Source organism: Indicator indicator, unplaced genomic scaffold (genome assembly GCF_027791375.1).
Source record: "Indicator indicator isolate 239-I01 unplaced genomic scaffold, UM_Iind_1.1 iindUn_scaffold_86, whole genome shotgun sequence".
Lineage (NCBI taxonomy): Eukaryota > Metazoa > Chordata > Aves > Piciformes > Indicatoridae > Indicator > Indicator indicator.
Window position 1 is genome coordinate 36,044 of NW_026539207.1, and position 12,581 is coordinate 48,624.

The window sequence follows — 12,581 nt, forward strand, 5'->3', positions numbered from 1 at the left end:
AGAGCTAGGTGAAGATGGATCCCAGAGCCAGGTGAAGATGGACCCCAGAGCGAGGTGAAGATGGATCCCAGAGCCAGGTGAAGATGGATCCCAGAGCTAGGTGAAGATGGATCCCAGAGCCAGGTGAAGATGGATCCCAGAGCTAGGTGAAGATGGACCCCAGAGCTAGGTGAAGATGGATCCCAGAGCGAGGTGAAGATGGATCCCAGAGAGAGGTGAAGATGGATCCCAGAGCTAGGTGAAGATGGATCCCAGAGCCAGGTGAAGATGGATCCCAGAGCTAGGTGAAGATGGATCCCAGAGCTAGGTGAAGATGGATCCCAGAGCCACATACAGACCCCAGAGCCACACAACCATGGCCCCAGATCCACCTCCGCCGCCTCCCCTGGCAGCTGGCTCCCTGCCCGGTGTGGTGGTGGCTCAGTGGGACAGGCAGTGCCCAGAGGGGACAGCTGGTGCCCAGGAGAGGCCTGGAGGGGCACGGAGCTGCTCACCTTGTAGAGCTCCTCGTCGAACTGGCTGAGCTGGGCCACCTCCTGCATCACCTCCTTGCGCATGAAGAAGGGGGTGTAGACCGGCGTGTAGCCCTTGGCACGGAGGCTCTGCAGGGCATACTGGATCAGGGCCTGCTCCAGGAACACCAGGGGACCCTGGGGACAAGGGAGGCCACCACCTGTCACACAGACAGCCCACAGTACCGACCCTTCTGGCTCAGCAGGTCTGGGAGGGCGCCGAGCTCGCACCAGCCCCAAGCTGCTCAGGCTGCCAGGCTCAGCATCACCCTCGGGACACTGGAGTGGATCCGGAGGGTGCCCAGGCCATGGTGGTGGGGCCAGAGCCTGTGCCACACAGGCTGGCTGGGCACAGAGGTTCTTGTCACCACAGGGAGCTTGGCCTGGGTGAGCAGAAGCCACGACCCCCATCCTCCCTTCTTGCCCTCAGCTCCTGTGCTCCCACTTGGGGCAGGACCACCCAAACTGGTCAATGTGCTCTGGTGGCCAGGTGGGGACAGGGGGCAGGGGAGGGGGGCATGGGGTAGGGAGAGGGAGACAGGGGGCAGGGAGAGAGGGAGGTAGGGGGCAGGGAGAGAGGGAGTTAGGGGGCAGGGAGAGAGGGAGTTAGGGGGCAGGGAGAGAGGGAGTTAGGGGGCAGGGAGAGAGGGGGTAGGGGGCAGGGAGAGGGGGGGTAGGGGGCAGGGAGAGAGGGGGTAGGGGGCAGGGAGAGAGGGGGTAGGGGGCAGGGAGAGGGGGGTAGGGGGCAGGGAGAGAGGGGGTAGGGGGCAGGGAGAGAGGGGGTAGGGGCAGGGAGAGAGGGGGTAGGGGGCAGGGAGAGAGGGGGTAGGGGGCAGGGAGAGAGGGGGTAGGGGGCAGGGAGAGAGGGGGTAGGGGGCAGGGAGAGAGGGGGTAGGGGGCAGGGAGAGGGGGTAGGGGCAGGGAGAGGGGGTAGGGGCAGGAGAGGGGAGAGGGCAGGGAGAGGGGGTAGGGGGCAGGGAGAGAGGGGGTAGGGGGCAGGGAGAGAGGGGGTAGGGGGCAGGGAGAGAGGGGGTAGGGGCAGGGAGAGAGGGGGTAGGGGCAGGGAGAGAGGGGGTAGGGGCAGGGAGAGAGGGGGTAGGGGGCAGGGAGAGAGGGGGTAGGGGGCAGGGAGAGGGGGTAGGGGCAGGAGAGGGGGTAGGGGCAGGGAGAGAGGGGGTAGGGGGCAGGGAGAGAGGGGGTAGGGGGCAGGGAGAGAGGGGTAGGGGGCAGGGAGAGAGGGGTAGGGGCAGGAGGGGGGTAGGGCAGGAGAGAGGGGTAGGGGGCAGGGAGAGAGGGGGTAGGGGCAGGGAGAGAGGGGGATAGGGGGCAGGGAGAGAGGGGGTAGGGGGCAGGGAGAGAGGGGGTAGGGGGCAGGGAGAGAGGGGGTAGGGGGCAGGGAGAGAGGGGGTAGGGGCAGGGAGAGAGGGGGTAGGGGCAGGGAGAGGGGGTAGGGGGCAGGGAGAGAGGGGGTAGGAGGCAGGGAGAGAGGGGGTAGGGGGCAGGGAGAGAGGGGGTAGGGGCAGGGAGAGAGGGGGTAGGGGGCAGGGAGAGAGGGGGTAGGGGGCAGGGAGAGAGGGGGTAGGGGCAGGGAGAGAGGGGGTAGGGGCAGGGAGAGAGGGGGTAGGGGCAGGGAGAGAGGGGGTAGGGGGCAGGGAGAGAGGGGGTAGGGGGCAGGGAGAGAGGGGGTAGGGGGCAGGGAGAGAGGGGGGTAGGGGGCAGGGAGAGAGGGGGTAGGGGGCAGGGAGAGGGGGTAGGGGCAGGAGAGGGGTAGGGGCAGGAGAGGGGGTAGGGGGCAGGGAGAGAGGGGTTAGGGGGCAGGGAGAGAGGGGGGTAGGGGACAGGGAGAGAGGGGGTAGGGGGCAGGGAGAGAGGGGGTTAGGGGGCAGGGAGAGAGGGGGTAGGGGGCAGGGAGAGAGGGGGTAGGGGGCAGGGAGAGAGGGGGGTAGGGGGCAGGGAGAGAAGGGGGTAGGGGGCAGGGAGAGGGGAGGAGGGGGTAGGGGGCAGGGAGAGGGGGGGTAGGGGGCAGGGAGAGAGGGGGTAGGGGGCAGGGAGAGAGGGGGGTAGGGGGCAGGGAGAGAGGGGGATAGGGGGCAGGGAGAGGGGGTAGGGGCAGGGAGAGGGGGTAGGGGCAGGGAGAGGGGGGTAGGGGCAGGGAGAGGGGGGTAGGGGGCAGGGAGAGGGGGTAGGGGCAGGGAGAGAGGGGGTAGGAGGCAGGGAGAGGGGGGTAGGAGGCAGGGAGAGAGGGGGTAGGAGGCAGGGAGAGGGGAGGGGGGGTAGGGGGCAGGGAGAGAGGGGGTAGGGGGCGGAGAGAGGGGTAGGGGCAGGGAGAGAGGGGGTAGGGGGCAGGGAGAGAGGGAGTAGGGGGCAGGGAGAGAGGGAGGTAGGGGGCAGGGAGAGGGGGGTAGGGGGCAGGGAGAGAGGGGGTAGGGGGCAGGGAGAGAGGGGGTAGGGGGCAGGGAGAGAGGGGGGTAGGGGCAGGGAGAGAGGGGGTAGGGGGCAGGGAGAGGGGGGTAGGGGGCAGGGAGAGAGGGGGATAGGGGGCAGGGAGAGAAGGGGGTAGGGGGCAGGGAGAGAAGGGGGTAGGGGGCAGGGAGAGGGGGTAGGGGCAGGAGAGGGGGTAGGGGGCAGGGAGAGGGGGTAGGGGGCAGGGAGAGAGGGGGTAGGGGCAGGGAGAGAGGGGGTAGGGGCAGGGAGAGAGGGGGGTAGGGGGCAGGGAGAGAGGGGTAGGGGCAGGGAGAGGGGGTAGGGCAGGAGAGGGGGTAGGGGGCAGGGAGAGGGGGGTAGGGGGCAGGGAGAGAGGGGGTAGGGGGCAGGGAGAGAGGGGGGTAGGGGGCAGGGAGAGAGGGGGTAGGGGCAGGGAGAGGGGGATAGGGGGCAGGGAGAGAGGGGGATAGGGGCAGGGAGAGAGGGGGTAGGGGGCAGGGAGAGAGGGGGTAGGGGCAGGGAGAGGGGTAGGGGCAGGAGAGAGGGGGTAGGGGACAGGGAGAGGGGGATAGGGGCAGGGAGAGGGGGATAGGAGGCAGGGAGAGGGGGTAGGGGGCAGGAGAGGGGTAGGGGGCAGGGAGAGGGGGGTAGGGGGCAGGGAGAGGGGGGTAGGGGGCAGGGAGAGAGGGGGTAGGGGCAGGGAGAGAGGGGGTAGGGGCAGGAGAGAGGGGGTAGGGGGCAGGGAGAGAGGGGGTAGGGGGCAGGGAGAGGGGGGTAGGGGGCAGGGAGAGGGGGTAGGGGCAGGGAGAGAGGGGGTAGGGGCAGGGAGAGAGGGGGTAGGGGGCAGGGAGAGAGGGGGTAGGGGGCAGGGAGAGAGGGGGTAGGGGGCAGGGAGAGAGGGGGTAGGGGGCAGGGAGAGGGGGTAGGGGGCAGGGAGAGAGGGGGTAGGGGCAGGGAGAGAGGGGGTAGGGGGCAGGGAGAGAGGGGGTAGGGGGCAGGGAGAGAGGGGGGTAGGGGGCAGGGAGAGAGGGGGTAGGGGGCAGGGAGAGAGGGGGTAGGGGGCAGGGAGAGGGGGGTAGGGGGCAGGGAGAGAGGGGGTAGGGGGCAGGGAGAGAGGGGGTAGGGGGCAGGGAGAGGGGGTAGGGGGCAGGGAGAGGGGGGTAGGGGGCAGGGAGAGGGGGTAGGGGCAGGGAGAGGGGTAGGGGCAGGGAGAGAGGGGGTAGGGGCAGGGAGAGGGGGTAGGGGCAGGGAGAGGGGGATAGGGGGCAGGGAGAGAGGGGGATAGGGGGCAGGGAGAGGGGGTAGGGGCAGGGAGAGGGGGGTAGGGGGCAGGGAGAGGGGTAGGGCAGGGAGAGGGGTAGGGGCAGGAGAGGGGGTAGGGGCAGGGAGAGGGGGGTAGGGGGCAGGGAGAGAGGGGGTAGGGGGCAGGGAGAGGGGGATAGGGGCAGGGAGAGGGGGATAGGGGCAGGAGAGGGGATAGGGGCAGGGAGAGGGGGTAGGGGGCAGGGAGAGGGGAGAGGGGCAGGGAGAGGGGGTAGGGGCAGGGAGAGGGGGTAGGGGGCAGGAGAGGGGAGAGGGGCAGGGAGAGGGGTAGGGGCAGGAGAGGGGGTAGGGGGCAGGGAGAGGGGGGTAGGGGGCAGGGAGAGGGGGTAGGAGGCAGGGTGAGAGGGGTAGGGCAGGAGAGGGGGTAGGGGGCAGGGAGAGGGGGGTAGGGGCAGGGAGAGGGGGGTAGGGGGCAGGGAGAGGGGGTAGGGGCAGGGAGAGGGGTAGGAGGCACGGAGAGGGGATAGGAGGCAGGGAGAGGGGATAGGGGGCAGGGAGAGGGGGATAGGGGCAGGGAGAGAGGGGGATAGGAGGCAGGGAGAGAGGGGGGTAGGAGGCAGGGAGAGAGGGGGTAGGAGGCAGGGAGAGAGGGGGGTAGGAGGCAGGGAGAGAGGGGGGTAGGAGGCAGGGAGAGAGGGGGGTAGGGGGCAGGGAGAGAGGGGGGTAGGGGGCAGGGAGAGAGAGGGGTAGGGGGCAGGGAGAGAGGGGGGTAGGGGGCAGGGAGAGAGGGGGGTAGGAGGCAGGGAGAGGGGGTAGGAGGCAGGGAGAAGGGGATAGGGGGCAGGGAGAGAGGGGGGTAGGAGGCAGGGAGAGAGGGGGGTAGGAGGCAGGGAGAGAGGGGGGTAGGAGGCAGGGAGAGGGGGATAGGGGGCAGGGAGAGGGGGATAGGAGGCAGGGAGAGGGGGATAGGAGGCAGGGAGAGGGGGATAGGGGGCAGGGAGAGGGGGGTAGGGGGCAGGGAGAGGGGGGTAGGGGGCAGGGAGAGGGGGTAGGGGGCAGGGAGAGAGGGGGGTAGGGGACAGGGAGAGAGGGGGGTAGGGGGCAGGGAGAGAGGGGGGTAGGGGGCAGGGAGAGAGGGGGGTAGGGGACAGGGAGAGGGGGGGGACGGGGCAGGGAGAGGTGGGTATAGGGCTGGTGCTGGGCAGTGGCACACCTCACTTGGCACAGCCTGGCATGGCACGGCCCAGCATAGCACGGCCCAACTGCAGCCCACCGGCCTCTCACCTCCACACCTGAGGCTGTGCCATCAGCCACGCCATGGGCACAGCCCCACTACGTTTGCACACCCCAGGGGAGAAGAGGCCATCTCCCCCCGCCCCCCCCCTGCTCCCCTGGCTCTCCCTCAGCTCTGATGGGGGCTGGTTGGCACCTTCAGGAAGTAGCCACGGCTGCCAGCCACCACGGCTCCCTTCTCCCCCTCGTAACCGTCCACCATCACCACCAGGTCCACGTGGGAATACTTCTTCCTGCAGCTGCAGTCACCCCACACCCGTTCCACCTTGTTGTCCACATCCTGCACAAGAGAGTCATGGAAGTGTTTGGATTGGAGAAGAACTTGAAGATCATGGAGGGCAAGCCTTAACCCCAGCACTGCCAGGGCACTGCCAAACCATGGCCCTCAGCACCACAGCTCCAGGGCTTTCCTACCCCTCCCAGGGATGGGGACTGAACCACTGCTCTGGGCAACCTGGGCCAGGCCCTGGCAACCCTCAAGGGGCACAAATTGTTCTTCGTGGCCAACCTAAACCTGCCCTGGTGCAACTTGAGGTCGTTTCTTCTCATTCTGTCACTTGTTCCTTGGGAGCAGAGCCCAACCCCCAGCTGGCTCCAACCTCCTCTCAGGGAGCTGTAGAGAGCAGTGAGGTCTCCTCTCAGCCTCCTCTTCTCCAAGCTGAACCTCCCCAGCTCCCTCAGCTAGAGAGGAACGGGAGCAGCAGTGACAGCAGTTGGCACTGGGATGCCCAGCCTGGAACCCCAGCCCTCACCAGCTCACTTGTGCAGCCACTTGGCAGCCAGCCCAGCCCCACCGTGCTTCCCCAGGACAAAATTCCAGCTGGATGAATGCAGGCAGCAGAGGGAGATTCCCCCCCTCTCCACACCACCTTTGGAAGCGACTTTCCCATGGATCCCCCCAACAATGGCCCTGTCCAGCCCTGTCTGAGCTGCTCTTTGTGTGCTCCCAGCAGGACCTCGCTGCCTTGTCATGCAGATTCCATTCAGCCACCCGGGGAGCAGGGGGGAGGGTTTGTGGGGGGCCCTGCCCAGCCTGGTCTGGCTGTGCTGAGGCAGGAGGAGGAGGAGGAGGAGGAGGAGGAGGAGGAGGGGCCCTACCTCGTCGTTGCTGATGGGCACCGAGGGGTGCAGGAGGTTGCCGATCTCCCGCAGGCTCTCGAAGCGTTCGGCCTCCAGCCGCAGGCGCTCGGCGTCGCACTGCAGGATGGCCTCATCGATCAGCAGCCTGACCTGCTTGATCTGGGACACCTGCAGAGCCTGGGAGGAGACCCTCTGTGAGCTGGGCAGGGGGAGAAACCACCCAGGGGCTGCCAGCTGAGTGTGGCTCATCAGGGACCCTCACCCTGCCAGCTGAGTGTGGCTCTTCAGGGACCCTCACCCTGCCTGAACAGCTTCTGGAGTGAGACCATGGGCTGGAGACATCAAACAAGAGCCTCAGGGGACAAAAGAGAGACAGAGAGAGGCTCTGAACAGCAGCCAGACCTGCAGAGCCTGAGAGGAGACCCTCTGTGAGCTGGGCAGGGGCACAGACCACCCAGGGGCTGCCAGCTGAGTGTGGCTCTTCAGGGACCCTCACCCTGCCTGAACAGCTTCTGGAGTGAGACCATATGCTGGAGACATCAAACAAGAGCCCCAGGAGACAAAAGAGAGACAGAGAGAGGCTCTGAACAGCAGCCAGACCTGCAGAGCCTGAGAGGAGACCCTCTGTGAGCTGGGCAGGGGCACAGACCACCCAGGGGCTGCCAGCTCAGTGTGGCTCACCATGGACCCTCACCCTGCCAGCTGAGTGTGGCTCATCAGGGACCCTCACCCTGCCAGCTGAGTGTGGCTCTTCAGGGACCCTCACCCTGCCTGAACAGCTTCTGGAGTGAGACCATATGCTAGAGACATCAAACAAGAGCCCCAGGGGCCAAAGGAGGGACAGAAGAGAGGCTCTGAACAGCAGCCAGACCTGCCTGAGCTGAGAGACCTGCAGAGCCTGAGAGGAGACCCTCTGTGAGCTGGGCAGGGGCACAGACCACCCAGGGGCTGCCAGCTCAGTGTGGCTCATCAGGGACCCTCACCCTGCCAGCTGAGTGTGGCTCATCATGGACCCTCACCCTGCCAGCTGAGTGTGGCTCTTCAGGGACCCTCACCCTGCCTGTCCAGCTTCTGGAGTGAGACCATGGGCTGGAGACATCAAACAAGAGCCCCAGGGACAAAGGAGGGACAGAAGAGAGGCTCTGAACAGCAGCCAGACCTGCTTGAGCTGAGAGACCTGCAGAGCCTGAGAGGAGACCCTCTGTGAGCTGGGGAGTGGGAAAAACCACCCAGGGGCTGCCAGCTGAGTGTGGCTCATCAGGGACCCTCACCCTGCCAGCTGAGTGTGGCTCACCATGGACCCTCACCCTGCCAGCTGAGTGTGGCTCTTCAGGGACCCTCACCCTGCCAGCTGAGTGTGGCTCTTCAGGGACCCTCACCCTGCCTGTCCAGCTTCTGGAGTGAGACCATGGGCTGGAGATATCAAACAAGAGCCCCAGGAGCCAAAGGAGGAACAGAAGAGAGGCTCTGAACAGCAGCCAGACCTGCTTGAGCTGAGAGACCTGCAGAGCCTGAGAGGAGACCCTCTGTGAGCTGGGCAGGGGCACAGACCACCCAGGGGCTGCCAGCTCAGTGTGGCTCACCATGGACCCTCACCCTGCCAGCTGAGTGTGGCTCTTCAGGGACCCTCACCCTGCCTGAACAGCTTCTGGAGTGAGACCATGGGCTGGAGATATCAAACAAGAGCCCCAGGGGCCAAAGGAGGGACAGAAGAGAGGCTCTGAACAGCAGCCAGACCTGCTTGAGCTGAGAGACCTGCAGAGCCTGAGAGGAGACCCTCTGTGAGCTGGGGAGTGGGAAAAACCACCCAGGGGCTGCCAGCTGAGTGTGGCTCATCAGGGACCCTCACCCTGCCAGCTGAGTGTGGCTCATCAGGGACCCTCACCCTGCCAGCTGAGTGTGGCTCACCATGGACCCTCACCCTGCCAGCTGAGTGTGGCTCTTCAGGGACCCTCACCCTGCCAGCTGAGTGTGGCTCTTCAGGGACCCTCACCCTGCCTGTCCAGCTTCTGGAGTGAGACCATGGGCTGGAGATATCAAACAAGAGCCCCAGGGGACAAAGGAGGAGCAGAAGGGAGGCTCTGAAAGGGTCTGCAGTGTCCCACAGAGCCTGGCAGGAACAAGGAGCACAGGCAGCTCCCTGGCAGCTTGTTAAATATCACAGCTAACAAACTGGGAAGGAAAAGAGCAGGGAGGAGTGGACAGGGAGAGGACATGGAATGATGGAGGCTGGTCAGATCCTCCCTGGAATGCTCAGGAGGAGCCCCAGGCTTCTGAGCTGCCACTAACCAAGGGTAGAACAGACAGTGAGCAAGAGCTGTGTGGACAGAGGGGAATATGGCTTCTCCTGGCAGGGGAGTTTGGGCAGTGTCCCCTCGCTTGGTGCTGGGCTTTGGGCACCTCACACCATCAACCTGGGCAATTAGAGGTGAAGCTCTGGACAAACTGGGTGGACTGGAGGCAGAGTGTGGGGAGATGAGGTCAGACTCACCCCCAGAACATCAGCTGTGAGCTCATCGAGGTTCTGTGCGCTCTCTGGTACAGACTCATCCGTCCCCACAGGCTCTTTCTTCTGCAAAGAGAGGAAGAAGAAACCCCAGGAGGCTTAGGGTAAAGCTTGAAGAGTAAAACATTCCTCAGTGGTGGGAGGGAGAGATCTGGAGAGCAGAAACCTGGGGGAGGTGCCACCAGGTAGTAACATCCCAGCAGCAGATCACTGCCAGGACCTCGCTGCCTCACCTTCATCTTGTCTCCAATGGTTTTGCTGCAGAGGTTCTTCAGCTTGTTCAGGTTATCAGCACGAAACCTGCCTGCAGAGCAAGGGGATGGAGCTGTCAGCCAGCCAGGCAGTGGGAATGGGGCTGAGACCCCCCCCCAACCCAGCACCAAGAGAGGCCACAAAGCCTCAAAGGGCTGGCAGCTCCAGGGGTGCCCTTTAGCTGCTGGCCCCAGGCGTTTTGGAAGGAGAGAGGTGGTGTGGAGCAGGGGGTGGGGCTGGTTGGGATGTGGGGCAGAGATGTGAGGGGAGCAGGGGGGGTGGTCATGCAGGGATAAACACCTGGAGTGCCACTGGCCTTGGACATGGCCCCACTGGGACCCCAGCACTGGGCTGGGACCATGGAATCACAGAATGCATCAGGCTGGAAGCGACCCTCAAAGGTCATCTTGACCTCCCTGCAGGGAGCAGGGACACCTCCAACTAGAGCAGGTGGCTCAGAGCCCCATCTTGACCTCCCTGCAGGGAGCAGGGACACCTCCAACTAGAGCAGGTTGCTCAGAGCCCCATCTTGACCTCCCTGCAGGCAGCAGGGACACCTCCAACTAGAGCAGGTTGCTCAGAGCCCCATCTTGACCTCCCTGCAGGCAGCAGGGACACCTCCAACTAGAGCAGGTTGCTCAGAGCCCCATCAAATCTGACCACCAAGGGCTGAATGGATCCAGGGGTCTGGAGCCACAGCACTGAGATTTAGGCTGTCCAAGGAAGGGACCAGGAAGGTCACAGTATCACAGTACATCAGAGGTTGGAAGGGACCTCGAGAGACCATGGGGTCCAGCCCCTTGGGTGCCACCAGGGATGAGAAGAGCAGAGCCCAGGACGCAGCCAATCCCCTCCTGGCAGTGCAGCCCAAACCAGAGACACCCCAACCCCGGGGGGGGGGGGGGGGGGGATGTGCCACCCCAGTTAGGTGACACCCCATCTGCAGGCAGGAACAGGGGTGGGGACAATCCAGAGGCAGGGGAAAGAAACAGGACACTGCAAACGTGACCCTGGCAGCGTCCCCTGGTGCCATGGCAGCGGCAGGATTGCATCAGCCGGCTGCTGGCCAGCACATCCTGCCAGCCCCACGCTCCCTGCCAGCCCCACACCCCACGTTTCAGGCCACTGCACCCCTCTGCAGCCACCCTGCCTCCCCTGGCAGCCTGGCAAGCTTGGCTGGTGCCAAGGGATGAAAGGCTCTGGGAGCAAATGAATGCGGTGAGGAGGGCACGGCCGGAGCCAGGGCCAGGCTCGTTCACATCAAGGCAGTGGAATTAAAGGGGAGTCTGAAGCTGCCTCTTTTATCCCAGGGAGGGGCTGGGGCGTGCTGGGAACCGTGGGGGATTTTAGGGTAGCCACCCCCACTCTCCTCTGTGTCCCAGCAACCACAAACAGCTCCTGAGGCACGACCAGCACCGGCCCGGGAGTGATGGGGATGCAGCCCCCCTCCAACTGCCCCCGGGCATAGGGGAGGCAGAGTGTGGGACACTCCCCTCCCACCCCCAACCCTGCCCGGGTCCTGCAGCAGTGCGGCTCAGGCAGTGGATCCCTGCGGATCACCCTGGGGCTGCATCACCCTGGGGCTGGATCACCCGTGGGGATCCACGTGTAAGCCAAGGGGGGGACCGGCCCAGGGGATCTGCCCCAACGGAGCCGGAGGAGGAGGGCAATGGGAGAAGGATCCCTCGGGAGAGCTTCACCCCAGCCCCCGGGAAGAGGCTGAGTGGGGTCCCCCCAGGACAGGACCCTCAGGGATGCACCCACAGCATCGCCCAGTCCCGGAGGAAGAAAGATTCCCCCCTGGAGATCCGCCGGGGCTGGGAGGGGTCCCCCCAAAGGTGCCCCCTGCCTGGTGAGCAGGTTGGGATCAGTGTAGGGAAGAGGGCCAGGAGGCATCACCCAATGGCGCCCCCGCACTGGGGAGGGGCTTTGGAATCCAACCGGGGACAGGCTTCTGGGGCAGGAGTGGAAGAGAGCCAGCCCCGAGGGGTGCCCTGGGGAGGGCAGCTGGGGGTGGGGGGGAGGCAGGCTGGCATCACCTGAGGACAGGCCCCCAGGCTGCAGGGGGCTGACAGGGGTCCCCCACCCTCGGAGCCTGCAAGAGGAAGGTCATGCCGGGCCGGGGACAGAAGGTCCCCTCCGGGGGGAATGTGCCTGGACCCCTCGGGTTCCCTCCGCCCCCTCCCCAGCCCGGGGGTTGCCATCCCCCGGCCCCTGCCCGTTCCCCCTTCGCCCCGGCCCCACGTACACCTCCGCCAGGCGCCGTCGGCCCGCACCAGCGCGTCCACCAGCGCCGGGTCCTTGAAGCGTTTGAGCTGCATGTCCCGCACCATGGCGGGGTCCCCGCCCTTGTCGGCGCGGAACAGGTCCAGATCCAGCACCATGATGGCGGCAGCGGAGCTCCTGCCAGGCCCCGCCGCGGCCCGGCCACGCTGCGCATGCGCGGGAAGGGGAGCCCCACCGCACTGCGCATGCGCGGGGACGCGGAGCCCAGCGCGGGCAGCGCCACCGCCGCCCGACAGGAGGCGCTGTGAATGGGAGCTGCGGTGTGCGGCGAGCAGCGCCCCCTGCTGACTCGGAGGAGGCGCTCGGGAGTGAAGAGGCGTCCGGGGGGGCTGGTTCTGCGCATCCCGGGGGACCACCCTGGGGGTTCTGGGTGTCTGCTGCGGTGTCCCTGAGCGCCCTCGGCTGTCGCTCGGTCCCCTCGGCAAGTCCCAGATGGCCTCGGGGTAACCCCACCCCCGGGCTCCCCCCGCACCTGCCAGCATGGCCGGGGGGCACTGAGGGTCCCCCAAATCCCCCTTGTGCCTCCCTGCAGCACCCCATGGCACAATCACAGCCACCCGTGGCAGCCTGTGGTGCAGCCATGGCAACCCACGACACTCAATGGTGCAACCATGGCACCCCATGGCACCCCATGGCATCCAATGGTTCCCCATGGCACCCCAGTGCACAACCATGGTTCCCCGTGGCAACCTGTGGCACAACCATGGCAATCCAATGGCTCCCCATGGCTCCCCATGGCACAGCCATGCCATCCAGTGGCTCCCATGGCACTCCACATCACAACCATGGCATCTCGTGGCACAGCCACAGCTCCCCATAGCACAACCATGGCACCCCATGGCACAGATGCCTATGGCACCCCATGGCACAACCATGCCATGCCCATCCCAGGGGTGGTGGTCTGAGCACGTGAGTGGAGTGGGTCATGGGTGCGCTCATCCCTGTGGGGCCAGGGAGATCACAAA

General features: G+C 66.2%; 1 protein-coding gene across 2 annotated transcripts in view; it reads right to left on the reverse strand.

Annotated features, from left to right (window-relative positions):
* The window catches only part of SARS1 (seryl-tRNA synthetase 1), a 19,383-nt gene extending 7,669 nt beyond the window's left edge, over positions 1–11,714 (reverse strand). For both annotated transcript variants that reach the window (XM_054398708.1, XM_054398707.1), the window contains exons 1-6: positions 11,579–11,714; positions 9,312–9,382; positions 9,064–9,144; positions 6,591–6,749; positions 5,629–5,772; positions 495–650 (exon numbers count right to left, since the gene is read on the reverse strand). In XM_054398708.1, coding sequence (XP_054254683.1) covers positions 495–650; positions 5,629–5,772; positions 6,591–6,749; positions 9,064–9,144; positions 9,312–9,382; positions 11,579–11,714 — 747 coding nt within the window. The remainder of the gene's footprint in view (positions 1–494; positions 651–5,628; positions 5,773–6,590; positions 6,750–9,063; positions 9,145–9,311; positions 9,383–11,578) is intronic.
* Positions 11,715–12,581: the final 867 nt, after the last annotated feature.